Genomic DNA, 18,831 nt, shown 5'->3' on the forward strand with positions numbered 1-18,831 from the left:
ACTTACCATAGAAGTGACTGATCTGTCATCTTCTTCGTAAGTTACCACTGGAGGTGGCTCTTTCCCATCATTCTCCTGAACTTTTTGTTCTAGAAGTTCTTTCTGGGCTGTAAATTTTGCCTCACTGCATCTTAATTGCTGAACTGTTTGCTTGAGTTCTTCCAGTGCTTGTTTCTGGCTCAGCAAAAGCACAATGCTGAAGAGAAAAGGGCAAATACAAACAGAACACATGATTTTAAAATGAGTTCTTCTTTTGAAACAATATTGGAGAAAACATTTTTGTTACTAGTAATTTGGTTTCTCTTTTCTACCTTTCCCACTCACTTATCTCAAACGAAGGAAACCCAAGTGAGCTCTTCTTTGAAAACCAAAAAGAAATCTCCAATGTGTTAGCTGCTCTAAGTCCTTCAATATATTAACAATTCAAATATTACAAGGCTTTGAAAAGCAGAAGGGTAATGAAAACAAAGTGGAATGAACTGACATGTTGTTACTACCCTTTCTTTCTCCAAGGAACTACACAATTAGTAAACATAGTTTTTAAACTTTTCCATTAGTATGGAAATAATGGAAATGGAATTAAGGAAATGGCCACTCTTTTTTCATCCTTCAAAATCCACCAAATCTAGTATTTCTCATCTCATGTAGCATGCATGGGGGGAAGGGGGAGCAGAGGTATACTCAATCATGGAAATCCTAAAACGTGCATTATAATTTTGGCTAGTGAGCAAAGATTTTATTATCTCTTTTTCTGATACTTGTTCATTTTTTATGTGCACATACATATAAGCTGGGCTAGCATGACACACTGAGGTATGAAGATCAGAGAAGGAACATCTGGGAGGTATTTGGTTAAGATTGTAAGCTCTTGGGGTAAACACTTTCATCTACGTTTCTACAGCATTTAGTATGTAATTTATTAGTAATAAATAAAAACAGAAATACAAATTACAACCAAATGGTGAATACACTGAATTTAAATCTATGTAGATAAAACAACACTGCTTGAACTCTTCAGAAACTCTGTTAAGATCCTCTGATGAAAATAAAAGATAGTAAAATGCATTCACTCAGATTCACCAGAAGTAGAAGGATCTCATTCAAGTAGCGGAACTTAGCTAACTGGAAATTAGAGTGGTGGAAAGCAGCAGAAAAGGCAAACATCTAAAGCTTTTGATAATATTGAAATAATATCTAATGCATTAAGACAACTACCTTCAGTCCTCTCAGAACTCATTGTAAGGCAGGAGTATTATTTGTTCATTGTTTATTCATTAAGATTAATATCTGAGCTATTATACCCAAGTTCACTCTTGTTATAAAATAATGATATCTGTCTATCAGAGTCATTTAATTTTGTCTGAGGATGGAAACAATGGGGGAAAGGGATCTAAGTACAACTCTAATTCTATTTATCAGTTCTTAAAACTTAAATTTCAAAGTAGATGTTCAAAGCTCTATAATCAGAACTTAAAGAGAGCTGATGAGTCCATTTAGCTTAACATACAAAAATGGCTGATTTTTATGACTGATTTGCTTTATTTATAAAATTATTTAGTATTACAGGCTATGAATATTCTGTATAATATTCAGTGAACTACTTTAATGCTCAGTATTTGGAATAAGATGCCTTGAGTAAAGAACATACCCTACTGAGCTCCAAATGTGGAGACAGAGCAAAACAAATTACACCCCAGTAGTGTTGCTCAGGAAATTCCTTTTCACAGCCATACTGTACAATGAGATCTGTTAAGCAGAACGGAGGATCTGGATTGATTTCTGCTTTGCTACATGGATGCATATACACTAACAATCAGGTATTCTATTTATGGACATTACTGACAATTAGAAATAGTCCTTAAAGAATACAGCTCAACTCTCAGTTTTTACACTTAAAAACTGGCAGCCAATAGTTCTATTGGGAATATTTTGGGATAGTAGACTAACAGATTTATCGGAGCATAAGCTTTTGTGGGCAAAGACCCACTTCGTAAGATGCATGTAGTGGAAATTCCAGAGGCAGGTATAAATATACAGGCATAAGAAGAGTTCAAATCAAGAGTAAGGCTAGAGATAACGAGGTCAATTCAGTCAGGGAAGATGAGGCCCACTTCTAGCAGCTGATGTGGAGGTGTGAACACCAGGAGAGGAGAAACTGCTTTTGTAGCTGGCTAGCCATTCACAGTCTTTGTTTATTCCTAAACTGATAGTATCAAATTTGCAAATGAATTGTAGCTCTGCAGTTTCTCTTTGAAGTCTAGTATCAGAGAGGTGGGCTGTGTTAGTCTGAATCTGCAAGAGCGGTGCAAGAGCGGCAAGGAGTCCTGTGACACCTTATAGACTAACCTCTATTCTACCAACTGGCGGAGTCTGTTCTTGCTGCTATGGGGATGCAGTGTCAGGGGAACCCCGGCTGCATCGTCACAGGTGGTTAAGTATATGGGCTTGACTGAGGGAATAACTTTTTAGTCAAGAAATTTGGATGAGGATGTGTCCTTATAAAAAAACAACATGTATGGAGGATCAACAACCAGGGCATATAACTGTGCCATCCACCTCACAGACGTAATGGCCACCAAAAAGGCTACCTTCACAGATGGGAACAGGATATCCAACATCAGGGAACTGCTTACCTATACCCTATAAATATTCAATGGTCTTAGGGTTAGAAAACATGGATCCACCTCTGCTGGTAGGTACAATATGGAGAGATAGCTGTCCATGAATGGTAAGGGAACTTAGAGGTGTTGATGCTTGCAGGGAAGCAAATAATTCAGGATATGCTGGATAGAAAACAGGATCAGCACATCTGCTGGAGGAACTCTTCCACTTCATTAGGAAAGCATATTTAGTGGACAAGTTTCCACTGTTTAGAAGGATGTTGACATCCACATAGTACTCATCCTCTTGAAAGGTTAGCCACTGAGGAACTACACCTGAAGATGAAGGGTGCATGGGTTGGGACGTATCTTCCAATTGTGGTTCTGTGATGAGTCAGGTTCCTGGTTGAAACATTCAGTTCCTGATTTAGAAGACTAAAGAACCAATGCTGATAAGGCCAGGACGAGCTTCACGAGGACTATCAGAACTCCGTCCTGCTTGATCTTACCTAACCCATATAGCAGCTTTGCCCTTCATGACAGAAGAAAAGGATTTGTTAAAGAACCTGACTGCCAGTCCCTAGAACAAAACAAGCTGCATTTTTTGTTCAATCAAATAGTTAACAGGTCTATCTTTGGAAATACCTGAAATGCCAGGCAAACTGCCTACAACTCTTGTACATTTATGTGTAGGGTAAAAGCTTGATCCATCCACAGTCTTTGGACATGTATGCTCCCTAGGAGAGCCCCTCAACCAATATATGAAACATTCATCACTATAGTTGTGGGAAAAAGAGAGAGAAAGTGAACTTGCATGCACATCCTTCCATCAATCTACTAAGGTTACGACTTCAGCAGGTACATGAATTAATGTGTCCAACAGATGAGATGAAGAATAAACTAACTTCATCCAACTCTGCAACTGAAATTAAGTCTGGCATGCTGGGTCACGTACATGAAGCCCACGTGCCCCAGAAATTTTAGACATGTTCTTACTACAGGCTGGACCTACCTGGTCCTTCACACCCTTGGCGTCTGACTAGCCCCAGATGCAGGATTTTGCTGAACCAGAGGAGGTCTTCCTGTTCCCCACTGCCATTTGCCCCCTCCCAACTCAGCTTTTGTTATCGGCCGGAGACTAGCTGCCCCTTGCCGCATGCTGATGGCCCCAGTGCCACATGCTGGGCTTCCCAGCCTCACCACACAGCCTCGCTGCCGTGCTTCCCAGCCTGAAGGGCTTCTGGCCACCACCCCTCCACCGAGACACTGGTTCTGCAACATCTATGCTGGACCATAGATGTTGCCAGACCACTCACAGTTAACAGAAGTTCAACCTATACTGTGAGTACCTGGGCTTTAAGATACACACAAATATATAGCATCAGCTGGAACCTGGCTTGTGGCAAGAATATCCTGACCAATACAGAGTTGAGAAGCACCACTAAACATTTATTTTATAGTACTACAGGTTGAATCTTTATAGTCCAGCACCCCTGGGACCTGACCGATGCTGAACCAGAAATTTTGCTTGACCACAGGAGCTCAATATTGCCCATCTGCATTACCAATACTTCCTCTGCTTGCTGGGCTCTAAGAAGCCATTTGGAGTAAATTAGACCCAAACAACAGCACAGGACACTGAGAGCCAGGACTGGCAGCTGTAAACAAACTTTATGGGACCACGAGAATCTTGCCGGAGCATGGATGTTGCTGGACCAGAGAATGCCAGACTAGAAAGGTTCAATCTTTACTGTAAAAATGTGGTGCATCCAGGTCCACACTATGGGGGAAGGTCAGTTTAAGGTATGCAATTCCAGCTACATAAAAAACATAACTGGCATCAATATACCATAAGCCGAGCTTCAGCGCTGTCCTCACAGTAGGAAACAAATGGGAGAAACATTCCCATCGACTTCCCTTACTCCTTGCATGGGGGGGAGGAATATCGGCACCTAAGAGGGTCCCCTCAGTGTTCACTGTAGCAGATCTTCACTAGACCCATTATATCAAATGCCGGATGATCCACCATCACAGCATCAATGTGGTGTCACTTCCCTGTTTATTATACAGGGCTTGAAATCTCTATAGATCGGGCCATACTCTTGAATGTGGCCCTCACCCAGACACTTACAGTTAGGGTCACTCACTAGGATAGATTTCTTGCAGCTGCACAAAACTTTAAAGCCTGGGGATTGAGGCATGCCCAAGAGTGAACATCAGCACTTGCACTAAGACTGACTCTACGTCAGAAAACCGAGAAAAGAAAAAGAGAGCGAAGACTAACTATAATAATGAGTGGCACCAAGCAAGACCAGCCATACACACCCACACTATTTAATTAGATACAAATAGACAGAAAAAAAAATGGGGCGGGGACCAGAAACTTGGATAAAGAAGTTGGCATGCTCCAATTACAGCTGGTAAGAAAGAATGTGGGGGAAGGAGGAGTGTCAGGGCAGCACTCCATAGCATGAGTAAACGTAAGGCTAATGTGCCACCATAACAGTTAACGTTAAGGCAAAAAAATCCCTTAGGGCACTGGGTTCACACAAATGTGAAGTGGAACAGATATGCATAAGTCACCCAAAGAAGAACTGCATGACAACACGAACAACTTTTTTCTTTAAAATTTTCATCTTCCAATATTTCTGACACACTTACTCTGATTTTTTCCCACAGGTCGTGGAAGATTCTTCTATTTTCTTTTCTAGTTCCAACACAAGCTCCTCTTTGTTCAAAAGTGTCCGCTGTGTCTGAACCAATTCTTCTATTACTGTTTTCAACCTAGAATTTGTCAATTGTACCCATCAGAAATATGCATGTACCACAAATACACAATATAAACAGTTTGTGCGCATATGAATACGTATGTTTCTCTGTATGTCTAAGACGATAACCAGCAATCCTCAAATTATTTTCTATTTTCTAGTTTCCCTTCCTTGGCAACATTTGTATTATATTGCTTATTATGTAAATATACCTTATGATATGGGTACACTTTATATATGGGTGTGACCTGTTGGGAGCAAAAGAATTTTTTAAGCTTGATAAAAGACTACTAAGCTTTTAAGGGTTTGGATGTTTAATAGCTTATGCAAAACTGTCCATGAGTAAGAAAATGAAGAGTAATCACATTTGTGAGGAAAACAAGATAAAGCATTCATGAAGGGAAAAAAAATTAGTTTGAGTTAAGTTTTCTTGCGCAATCTTCTTTTTTGTTCTAAATAATCATCTGAAGTTTGGATACCATTTAGGACTTACTACTGTTGGTATCTCAAACTCTGTATTATATCACCACCCTGGTTACAATTTGTCCCAGGATATTTTTTACTGGGGACCTGCATCTGTCTTCTCAACAACAGTGGTTCAGAAAAAGACTATTATTACTAACTCATCAGTCAATTTAATCATTGTTAGCTGTGGGGTTGTTCCTAACAAGAAGCAAAACTTGATTTCACCAGATGCAATAACTTTTCCAATAGCTTTCATAACAATAAACTTCCAAATTCTTCATCTTTACATTGAAAATGGACATATCAAAGCATTATGGAACACCCTTCCATAAACTGGGTTGGCAGATTATTTTAATGATCTGGCAAAGTTACTTGGGAATTCTTCCTCATCGTTCAAGTAATAATCTCAAATAAAGAAGAATATGTAGTTGTACAAAATTGCTTTATGGAAAATTTGTTTTACTCATCTGGTTACCGATTCATCTTCCTACTCACCCTTTTTACTAGCTGAACAAAAAGAGGTTACTCACCTTCCTGTAACTGACGTTCTTCGAGATGAGCGTCCCTGTGGTGCTCCACATCAGGTGTTGAGTGGCCCAGCGCTTCTTGACGGATTTTTCTGAGTAATGTATCGGGGGACACGCATGCGCGGTGCGCGCAAGCCTCCCTCAGTACTATCGCACATGCGCGCCCCCCCCCTTCAGTTCGCTTCTCTATCCAAAACCCGGCAAATAATATATTAAGAAGTTATCATAGGGGCATTCCGAAGTAGAGGAGAAGAAGGGAGGGTAGTAGAGCACCCCCAGGGACACTAATCTCAAAGAACGTCAGTTACAGGAAGGTGAGTAACCTCCTTTTCTTCGTCGACAGGCATCCCTGGGGGTGGGAGCCAACCTTGGAGGCATCTCATAAAGAGATGTGCATTTGGGACCACAGGATTGCATGATGGCATGTGACCTAACAGTTGAAGGCGGTCGTAAACCCTTACTACTGGCATCTCTTGGAGCGATTCTGCGAGTTGACTGATGTGAGTGAATCTGCCTGTTGGTAGAGAGGCTCTGGCTGTGATCGAATTGAGCTGAGCTCCGATGAACTGGATTGTTTGGGCTGGCGAGTGTTGATTTGCCATAATTTATTAGGAAGCCTGATGACTGAAGGCAGGTTATCACAGTGATGTTATCTTGGTAACAGTCCTAACTGGTCCTCACTTTGATATCATCAATTCACAGACACTTACCTTCCTTCCTTCCCCGCCCCCCCCGCCCCCCCCGCATCTCCCTCCTGTTCTGAAATGTGATTTGTCCTTTTCATGTGTGTTCATTTTTTTAATTGTATCCTTTGGTATATATGGTTGTGACTATTTTCTTCCACTATTTGATCTGAGGAAGTGGGACTGGCCCACGAAAGCTCATCATCTAATAAACCATCTTGTTAGTGTTTAAAGTGCTACATTGTCCTGCATTTTGCTTCAGCTACCCCAGACTAACATGGCTACATTTCTATCACTTTGATAAGGCAGTCATTTAAGTATGGGTAAATTGTGATTCCTTGTTTTCTGAAGTGAGCAGCGACAGCCATTAGCATCTTTGTGAATACCCTTGGTGCAGTGCAGAGACCAAAGGGCAGTACCGTGTACTGGTAGTGTTCGAGACCTAAAGTGAAACGACGAAAACGTCTATGAGAGGGGCGAACGGATACATGAAAATATGCACCCTGCAGGTCGAGAGAAGAAAACCAGTCACCAGATTCCAGAGCCGGGATAATAGTATTTAGGGTGACCATTTTGAATTTCTGTTTCCTTATGTATTTATTTAGTAACCGAAGATCAAGGATCGGCCTCCAACCACCTGTCTTCTTCTCTACAAGAAAATAATATGAGTAGAAACTAGTTCCGTGGAACTCTTGGGGTACTGCTTCTATGGCTCCTAATTTGAGAAGATGGTCAATTTCTTGTTTTAAAATGATTTCATGAGAGGGGTCTCTGAAGAGGGATGGGGGGTTGGTTGGGGACAGAAGGGGGAGAGAAAACAGATGGTATAACCTAGGGAGATGGTTTGAGTTACCCACTTATCAGTGGTAATAGATAACCAATTTGAAAGGAAAGGTAATCAACAAAATAGGAAAGGTTTGGAACCAATCTCAAGCTCTGGTGCATGTGGTGTCATTTTACATCTCTCAACTGTTGTTTCAAATGTTCTTGCTGGGTTGGGATGAGCGGTTGGGGTTATTAGTCTGAGGGTGTTATCTGTGTTGCCTCTGCACCCCCTGTCGGTACGGGGCATATTCTTGTCTCTGGTACGGGTAAGTGAATTGTGGGTACCTAGGTCTCTGATATGGTTGGTACCTGTACAGCCTCTGTCTCGTCATAGGGGTTTGGATACAGAGTGACCACAATATGGCTCTGGAATCTTTCATCAATTGCAGCAGTTCATTGGTCTTTGCAGAAAATACCTTTTCTTCATCAAATGGAAGGTCTTCTACTAATGGTTGCACTTGGTGGGGGAAAAGCAGTAGAGTTTAACCAAGAAACTCATCTCTCAATGACTGCTGTTGCCGTAGTCCTTGTAGCTGTGTCTGCTGTGTCAAGTGCGGCTTGCAGGGCTATTCGCGGTATTATCTGGTCTTCTGAAACAAGAGCCTAAAATTGTGCCTTTTTGCAGTCAGGGATATCTTCAATGAAAGTATTGAATTTTGTATAATTATTTAAGTCATATTTTCTTAATAAAGCAGCATAGTTCGCCACTCTCGTCTGAAGAGGCATAAACCTTCTTTCCAAATATGTCCAGATGTTTATTGTCCTTTTCGGATGGGGTGGAATGATTTTGTTGTTTGTTTCTCTACTGTGCAGTGTCTACTATGAGGGAGTTGGGTGGAGGGTGAGAAAAGAGGAATTGAAAACCTTTGGGGGGAACATATTTTCTGTCGGCTTTCCTGCCTGTTGGTGGGATGGATGCAGGTGTTTGCCATGGGGTTTTAGCAGGCTCCAAGATGGCTAGAATAATAGGAAGTGCCATCTTAGTTGCTCTACTGGGCTGCAGGATGTTAGCGAGTTCATGTTGAGAAACCTGAACTTCTTCCATAGATACAGTCAAATCAGTAACAGCTCTATTAAATAAATCTTGAAAAGACGAGAGATCATCGGTGGTATGAGTAACAGGTGATAACAAAGCCTGCTCTATGGCTGAAGTTGCATTTGAATGCAATGTAGATGTAGAAGCCAACATCGGAGAGCAATGGCTTTCACTGTCAGTTCCCCTCATAGAGGTGTGGGGTGACAGGTTTAAAAGAGAGCAGGGCTTTGCCATATGCTTTGTCTTACATGGTCTCTTTTTATATTGTTAAGGTGGTTGATTGAACATTTGCCACTGTGGGGGGCAAAGCGTAAGCAGTGGCATCCAAAAATAAGGAGCCCAGGGAGCCATTTGTGCTCTAAGAAAATCTGGTTGTTGCTGATAAGCAGATCATGTAGAGCCCTCCATATATGTAGGGCCCAGATAATCTTCATCCAAGAATATTAAAGGAACTGGCACATGAACTTGCAAGTCCATTAGCAAAAATTTTTAATAAATCTCTAAACTCAGGAGTTGTACCATTTGACTGGAGAATTGCTAATATAGTTCCTATTTTTAAGAAAGGGAAAAAAAGCGACCCAGGTAACTATAGGCCTGTTAGTTTGACATCTGTAGTATGTAAGATCCTGGAAAAAATTTTGCAGGAGAAAGTAGTTAGAGGCATTGAGGCTAATGGCAATTGGGACAAATTACAACATGGTTTTACAAAAGGTAGATCGTGCCAAACCAACCTCATCTCCTTTTTTGAGAAAGTAACAGATTTTTTAGATAAAGGAAATGTAGTGGATCTAATCTACCTCGACTTTAGTAAGGCATTTGATACAGTACCACATGGGGAATTATTGGTTAAATTGGAAAAGATAGGGATTAATATGAAAGCTGAGAGGTGGATAAGCAACTGGTTAAAGGGGAGACTACAGCGAGTAATATTGAAAGGTGAACTGTTGGGTTGGAGGAAGGCTACTAGCGGAGTTGCTCAGGGATCAGTTTTGGGGCCAATTTTATTTAATCTTTTTATTGCTGATCTTGCACCAAAAGTGGAAGTGTCCTGATAAAATTTGCAGATGACACAAAGTTGGGAGCTATTGCCAATTCAGAAAAGGATCGGGATATCATACAGGAAGATCTGGATGATCTTGTAAATTGGAGTGATAGCAATAGGATGAAATTTAATAGTGAGAAATGTAAGGTTATGCATTTAGGGATTAATAACAAGAATTTTAGTTATAAGCTGGGGACACATCAGTTGGAAGTAACAGAGGAGGAGAAGGACCTCGGAGTCCTGGTTGATTATAGAATGACTATGAGCCGCCATTGTGACATGGCCGTGAAAAAGGCTAATACTGTCTTGGGATGTATTAGGCGAGGTATTTCCAGTAGGGATAAGGAGGTGTTAGTGCCATTATACAAGGCATTGGTGAGACCCTATTTGCAATACTGTGTGCAGTTCTGGTCTCCCATGTTTAAGAAGGATGAATTCAAACTGGAACAGGTACAAAGAAGGGCCACTAGGATGATCCGAGGAATGGAAAACCTGTCTTATGAAAGGAGACTCAAGGAGCTTGGCTTGTTTACCTTAACCAAAAGAAGGCTGAGGGGGGACATGATTGCACTCTTTAAATATATTAGAGGGATAAATATCAGGGAGGGAGAGGAATTATTTAAGCTTAATACCAATGTGGACACAAGAACAAACGGATATAAGCTGGCTAGTAGGAAGTTTAGACTTGAGATTAGACGAAGGTTTCTAACCATTAGAGAAGTGAGGTTCTGGAACGGCCTTCCAAGGGAAGTAGTGGGGGCAAAAGATCTATCTGGTTTCAAGATTAAACTAGATGGGTTTATGAAGGGGATGGTTTGATGAGATAACATGATCTTGGTAACTAATTGACCATTCATTATCAGTGGGAAATAGGTCAATGGAGGGATGATAGGAGTTACTATAGAGAACTTTCTGGGTGTCTGGCTGATGAGTCTTGCCCACATGCTCAGGGTTTAGCTGATCGCCATATTTGGGGTCGGGAAGGAATTTTCCTCCAGGGTAGATTGGGAGAGGCCCTGGAGGTTTTTCACCTTCCTCTGTAGCATGGGGTACAGATCACAGCTGGAGGATTCTCTGCATCTTGGGGTCTTCAAAGTATTTGAGGGCTTCAACATCTGAGATATAGGTGAGAGGATTATTCTAGAAGGGGTGGGTGAGATTCTGTGGCCTGCACTGTGCAGGGGGTCAGACTAGATGATCATAATGGTCCCTTCTGACCTTAAAGTCTATGAGTCTATAAGTCTATATATAGCTGAGAAGAAAAAGCAGTTAAGCATTCCCTCCCTCCCTCTTGGAGAAGCAAAGTCAGAGTAATCAGAGAATGGAGATTGAGGACCTATGTTATTAGTCAAATTATGCGAATGTAAAGTGGGAGAGATTACCAGGTCTTTGTGGTCCTTGTGGCTAATAAGGGGTGTATGCAGCATGGATAGCTCTGCTGACTGTAAACAAGTTGCCCACCCACAGTGCTCCTCTGAGGTGTTGCCTCTGGTAACACAAGAGGAGGGGCTAGCACCCAGCAGCTTGTCTATGAGGGGATTCCTCAATGCTGTGATGGGAGCAAGAAGATCTCCTATGGCCCGTGGTAGGGAAAGCACTGACGTGTCAGCACGGAGTGTGAGGCAGGCACGGGAAGACCTGTTGCCTCAGTAAGGAAAGACTTTTTTTTATTTTCATTGCCCTTTTTGTGCTCACCCGAAGTTTAAACCAACTCTAAACAAGTACATTAGCTAACTACTAACAGGAACTTTGGAAATAAACTAAACAACTATTTGAGGAAAGAAGTTTGTGAGGAGAAATCTTTATGAGAGTAGGAGAGTTCCGTCTGAAGCCGGGAGGGGAAGGCGAGAGGTAGAAAGGAACTGAAAGGGGGGGGGGGGCTCATGCACAATAGTACTGAGGGAGGCTCGTGCACACCGCGCATGCGTGGCCCCAGATACATTGCTCAGAAAAATCCGTCAAGAAGTGCTGGAGAGCTCAACACCTGATGTGGAGCACCCCCTGGGATGCCTCTCAACGAAGAACAAATATTATCTACAAGTAATTTATTTTTTGCTCTTTTTATTCATCCCACTATCTTTTAAGTATAACATTTTAACACAATATTATGCAAACACAGAAGCTGTCTAAAATATATGTTATATATTCATTAGCTTCCATTAAACCATCAACACTTAGCAGCAAATAACAGTCTCTCTTTGTACTTAGAGCATAACCATGGGTAAATGCTGACTTCTAAATTGAGACCACTATATATATATACACACCATGAAGTATTTACTTTGATTTACATTATTTTAAAATATAAAACTGATCCATTTTTCTACACAATATATTTTATAATGAGGATAAGTGTTTAATTAAACTTCACCCAGTAATGTAATGTAGAAATGAAAGAAAACTTATAAGTTCTGTCGTTTAAGTCACATAAAGTAGTATTAGCAACTATAGAAAAAAATATAACTAGCAAGAGACATAAAAGTGTTGAGCTCAAAATGTAGCTGAGAAGAAAAAACATGACTTATGAAAACTGATTCTGACAAAGCAAAAATTGTTTCATAATATAATACACTTATAGTGTAACCTTTAACATACTAGTGTCAACGTGAAGAAAGGGGCCAAATCATAAAATCTTGTCTACTTGGGCAAGTAAAGAGGTCATTTCCAAATTGCTCAAAACTGGTTCTTAGCTTAAGTCAGTAGTTAGCTCTCAGATTACTTGTCTGTAAAGGTGTAAAAAAGGTGAGCTCTTAAAGTGTTCATTACTAGTGTCTATCAACGCAAACTGGAGACAACCAACATGGGCTTGAGTGTCCTGGCCTAGTCTTGAGATAAGCATCTAATTACTGTTGATAACTATATATTATTAAAGTGTGATGACCACTTCCATATTTAAGGCACATTTGAAGCAACTGTATAAACACCATTCAGCCTTTGAATTTATTAAAAGAATTATGGCTAAAATTAGTATTTGATGACAACCTGCTTAAACAATAATATCAATCAAGTTTTCCACCAGGAGGAGATCACTCATAACTATAACAGCTGGATATTGATTTCTTCATATAGCCTCCTTCATCCTGAATTACTACAAATCACCACCATATTGGAAATAATGAACTTATACTGATAAAATTATACTGCATTTCCTGAAAAAGAGACCTATTACCATCAGCATAGTGCGGGTGCACAGAGAATGTGCACAAAGAACCTTCCATTTGGACATCCTGTGCCAAAATAAATGGCACTTGCAATTCCTGGCCTCTGGAGAGCAAAAGAAATACTCCTTCATACACTGGCAAGGACGACAAAAAGAAAGGCAATGGCATAGCCTTGTTCCTTTAAACCAGGGGTGGGGAACCTTTTTTGGGCCAGGGGCCACTGACACACAGAAAAATCAGTCAAGGGCTGCACACAAAAAAACCCTCACTAACGTGGCACCCAACTGAAGAGAAAGACACTCCTCACACATTTCCCATTCTCATCAGAAAAAATCAGACATGCATCAAAAGAAAAGTAGATTACCCTAATTTAATTGTGCTATGTCCCCAAGTGTGCTTCGATTTTTGATTAACAGTCAACTAGATATAGTCCCCAGCTCAAAAAGTTTATAATCTACCCAGACCTAGGTGTGGATTTGCAGAGACTGTGGTCTGCATTTCCTATTCTCAGAAAGTCCCAATGGAGAAAGAGAGGCCTCCAGTGTGAAAGGGGCCTGGTAGTATAATCTCTCATGAAGCATGCTGGAGAGTTACAGGACAAGATAGCCACAATGAGGAGCATTAATGCTCACTAGGAATTCATTGCAAGGACTCACACAGAGGTCCAAGGACAAAGGTGGTGGCTCACAATGTTAATATTTTTTGAAGCATAGGGGCATAGAAGGAAGCCTCTGTAAAAACAGATGACCCAAGTGAGCGTCCAGGCTGGCACTGATGAATAACAGAGTGTGGGTGGGGTAACAAAAAGGAAGAGCACATCAGAGATGCAGGCAGGAGTTGAATGATGAAGGCCTTTTAGACATGGATAAGATGTTTTAACTTAATGTACTCAACTATGGGGAGGCTGATAAGGGGCATCTGTGGGATGATGCAACAAGGAGCTAGTTGTGTAGAAAAAGCTGCTTCCCAAGAACTGGATCTTGCTGCCCTGCCAATTCATAATTCCGGAGAGCCTGATTTCTAGTTGATTGGATATCTTTTTTATGTTTGATTTTTCTCTCTACATTTCATAGAATTATACAACTGGAAGGAACCTCAAGAGGTCATCATGTCCAGTCGTCTGCACTCACAGCAGGACTAAGCACCATCTAGATCTTCCCTGACAAATGTTTGTCTAACCTGCTCTTAAATATCTCCAATGATGGAGATTTCACAACCTATCAGTGATGATGCAATCTGTTGATATTCTGAACAAAGAGAGTTCTGAATCATGCTTGTAAATGTTTCCATCACTTCATACTAAGCCAGACATTCTATACTTCATAGCAACACAGAGTGTCAAACCTGGAATCTTTCTCAACAGTCAAAAAAGATGCCACACTTTTTTGAGACATACTTACATTCCTTGCAAGCTTTCTGCTGTTAAGTTATTCCACATGATCTCATTAGCTTGAAGATTTTCATTTTCTTCCAATAAAGATGTATCAAACACTATTTCTTGTTCTACATTCTCTGGTGACCTGTTAAATATTCAAAATAACTAAGATTTGTATTACGAAGAATTCGCATACATACACTAAGTCTACTCAGACTTTAAATATTTGTTCCTTTCCAAAAAGATATCAGTAGAAAGCAAATTTTTATAATACTGAAAAAAAAGATTGGAAAATGCTCACTTCAAAATAAGAGTACAGTTTTAAAAATACATTAGAACACTACGTGGTAGACTTTACTTTGAATTAAGGTCTCTACATAACTAATGATTTTAATGGAACTGCATCTGAGTGTAGAATATACAATAACTGATCCAAGTTACAAGTTTGGAATAAAGTAATGATATGGACATTAATCTATACATTAGTAACTAACATAAAAATAAAAATGAATGCAATTCCAAGAACTTACTGGGACTACTTGCCCGAGTAACAAATGGACAAGATCACATCCATAAAAAACAAACAAAACTTATTCCTGAGATAAACTTTGCTCGAAACATCATACACATTCCTAATGTTGCTGTATCTCACTGTTATGACACAAAATTTCTAGCCTCCAGAGTTGTGTCTGATTTTATGTTTTTAGCGATAATTATTAGAATTTAGTATTTTCTTTAAAAAACTTATTGCTGAGTTCAAGACTTATATTTTAACTGTATCCTAGGACAGTTTACGTACATAGAATCATGGATTCATAGAATACTAGAACCGGAAGAGACCTCGAGAGATCTTCAACCCCAGTCCCCTGCCTTCATGGAAAGACCAAGCACTGTCTAGATCATCTCTGATAACTGTTTGTCTAACATGCTCCCCAGAGATCCCCAGAGATGGAGATTCCACAACCTCCTTCGGCAATTAATTCCAGTGTTTAACCATCCTGACAATTAGGAAGTTTTTCCTAATGTCCAACCTAAACCTCCCTTGCTGCAATTCAAGCCCATTCTTTCTTGGCCTATCATCAGAAGCCAAGGAGAACAATTTCCCCCCTCCTCCTTGTAACACCTTTTTAGATACCTGAAAACTGCTATCATGTCCCCTCTCATCTTCTCTTTTCTAAACTAAACAAGCCCAAATCCTTCAGCCTTGCCTCACAGCTCATATTTTCTAGACCTTTAATCATTTTTGTTGCTCTTCTCTGGACCTTCTCCAATTTCTCCACATCTTCCTTGACATGTGGTGCCCAGAACTGGCCACAATACTCCAATTGAGGCCTAATCAGCACAGTGTAGAGCAGAATAATGACTTCTCGTGTCTTGCTCAAAACACTCCTGTCACTATACCCGAGAATCATGTTTGCTTTTTTTGCGGTAGTGTCACGTATTGACTCATATTTAGCTTGTGGTCCACTATGATCCCTACATCCCCTTCTGTAGTACTCCTTCCTGGATAGTCACTTCCCATTCTGTATGTGTGAAACATATTGTTCCTTCCTAAGTGGAGTACTTTGCATGGAGATGCACAGACCAAACAATCTCACCAATAAGGATAAAGCATTACAATCAAATAGCAATTTACAAGAACCCAAGTGAAAACAAACAAAGAATATACCATTTTTTCCATTTGAAGGCTAAATACAGAAATGATATCTTCTTCAGATGTAAAAATGAATAAAACAACCAGAATGGAAAGTTTATACCTGTGAGCTTCTATGAAGCTACTGTATTCTGAACTAGGGTCTATCTGTTCAACAGAAGTCTGGATCTCTTTATGGACATTCACTATCTCTTCTGTTACAAGACTGGTGATCTGACTGTATTCATCCAGGATTCCTTTTCTGGGGGAAAAAAATACCACAATTCATAGATTCCAAGGCATGAATTATATCTTATCTAACCTCTTGCATAACATAGACCAGGGAACAACCCCAAAATAATTTGTAGAGCATATCCAATGTACAACACAGTATGTATTAATAAATGCATATTTCAAAAATTTTAACCTACAATACAACACAGAAATGCAGTTAATTTCTTAATTTTTCTAAGCCTTTAGTGAAAACCTTTATAATGTTTGGCATTCTTTAATATACTAAAGCACTTAGTTTTCTTTAAGACATTTAATCCTGAATTCAACAAAAAGGGATACAATTTTTGTTCTAATTCTTAATTCAACAATATTACTAATACTTAGAAACTCAGTATGTTCTTAAAATTCCTATTATATTCTGTTACTGCATTTTTAAGTTTTATCTCTGTAGTGACTACCATAAAATTCACAATACTAATGAGCATAGTTGTTCAAATATTGAGTGCCTTGCAGTCAGTTTTTCCTACAAATGGCTCTTCCAGTTGACTGCAGAAAGAGAAGAATCAAATTGTACATTACTGAAAAAAATAAAGTACCAAATTATGGGCCCTCCATTGAAAGTATTTTGTGAGAAGGAGGGTTCTTTGACCATATTCCCTACCACTCCCATAGTTCCTCCAAATAAACAGCCAAATTAAGAAAACACTAACAGTGGGAGCACCGTTAGTTATTTATGACATTGTATCATTACCAAGGAACAATTGCAGTAGTATGTGATATGAACCTCCACTGATGATTTTAAGATCAAAATGTAGTGCTGCAACACTGACTCATTAAGTTTAATAAAGAATGAGCTAATTTTATCTATGATAACAAAACAGTGTGTAGTTATTACACTAATCAGTGTATCCATATCAGATCTATTGCATCCAAGGAACATGGGGGCATACCAAGAAGCATAAAGGGTAGAGAAGAAACTCATCAAAATCTGGCATCCTGAAAAAGTTTCCTTCTTTAAATCAGAGAGGAAGTTTATAGGGAGCGAGACATGTCAATTTCTCACTGCTCATAGCCCATGCAGGTTGAGCAAGGTTGTCACGCAATTTCAAATGAGAGGGGCCTAACATCTGTGGTATATTCTGCCTTTCTATTCATTGCCTGTGCTGGTGTGAAGTTATCACATTGAAGAACCACTAGCATTTCACGTGATCCCAGATGAGAAGGAAATCTATGCAGCCATTTTGTAAATAGAAACAGTACACAGACACACCAAACTCTGTATTTAGCAATTGACACTGATGTCTAGGATTGACATGAAAAGGGAAAATCACAAAGAAAATTAGGGTCATCTGCAAGATTAGCAAATACAAGTTTAAATTAAATGAATCATTTCCAAGTTTTAAAAATGAAGACTGAGGATTTACTCAAAAAAATCCCAATTAATATTTTAGAAATGTATAGGGGGAATAAACTGTCTTTGACATATCCACATATTCCATTAAGCCAGAAGATCATGGTCCCATTTATATGAATGGACTTTGTATTGAAAACTGACAGCAGAACAAACACTGACTTTTTTACCCATTCCATTTCATGGAAATTAAAAAACAGTGTTTATTATTTTCTAATAATAGTGAAATAACTACTAAATGGGCTATTAAATAAAATGGACCTATTACAAATCAGAAGCACAGGAAAAGCTCTTACAATGCATTAACCATTTCTTCTTGCATCTTCTGTAGCGAATCAAGTAATAAAGGGAGTGTAGTGTCATAGTACTGGTGCTGATGCAACTGTGCTCCCTTCAGTGCCAACACATACTGATTATGCAGCATGTGAAGTTTCATAGTTGCTTTATCATAACGATCTTTGGCTCTTTCGGTCTCCTTTCCTGAAGGAAAAGAAAATGGGAAAATGCACACAGTGATTTAACAGCACACTGATAATTCATTGCTTGTTAATAACACCAGAAATGAAGTAGTCACAATTGCATATTAAATCCATGACAAGTTGACCACTTTTCACTTTTCTAAAGCTTTAGGCTGATAGTTTAAAAAAAAAAACTACACTAACACTGAGAATTTTTTTAACTCATGCATTGAACCAAATTCTGCTCTTCTTACTGATGACCAAATATGGAAAAGTTCCCAATGATTTGAGTGGACTTCTGTGTGAATAAGTTGATTAAGGAGGTTGCCATACCTATTTAAGTCAGGGATATTAAATATCCCACATCCTGAGAACTATGTTCACCTAACCTCTAGTACAGAGGGAGGTTTAGCAGTGAAAGAATTCTTCCGTCAACATAGGTATCATTACGCAGGGAGGCAGCGTTCAGTAACGAATGGAAAAATATCTTTGGTCTGAATCTGCACTAGGGAATTATGCTGGCATAGCTATGGCAGGCTACCTTCACATCCATAGCATAGACATGTCCTTATGCTTCAACAAGAAAGTGACCGTATTCTAGTAGGCAAATGTT

The 18,831-nt window shown here is 39.6% G+C and overlaps 1 protein-coding gene across 6 annotated transcripts in view; it reads right to left on the minus strand.

Moving 5' to 3' along the window:
- The window catches only part of FER (FER tyrosine kinase), a 340,298-nt gene that overhangs the window by 269,340 nt on the left and 52,127 nt on the right, over window positions 1-18,831 (minus strand). For all 6 annotated transcript variants that reach the window (XM_075932044.2, XM_075932041.2, XM_075932046.2 and 3 more), the window contains 5 exons: window positions 18,057-18,240; window positions 16,240-16,377; window positions 14,508-14,627; window positions 5,262-5,384; window positions 7-196 (listed from right to left, as the gene is read on the minus strand). In XM_075932044.2, the coding sequence (XP_075788159.1) occupies window positions 7-196; window positions 5,262-5,384; window positions 14,508-14,627; window positions 16,240-16,377; window positions 18,057-18,240 (755 nt within the window). The remainder of the gene's footprint in view (window positions 1-6; window positions 197-5,261; window positions 5,385-14,507; window positions 14,628-16,239; window positions 16,378-18,056; window positions 18,241-18,831) is intronic.

Source organism: Pelodiscus sinensis, chromosome 6, assembly GCF_052426305.1.
Source record: "Pelodiscus sinensis isolate ZL-2025 chromosome 6, ASM5242630v1, whole genome shotgun sequence".
Taxonomy (NCBI): domain Eukaryota; kingdom Metazoa; phylum Chordata; order Testudines; family Trionychidae; genus Pelodiscus; species Pelodiscus sinensis.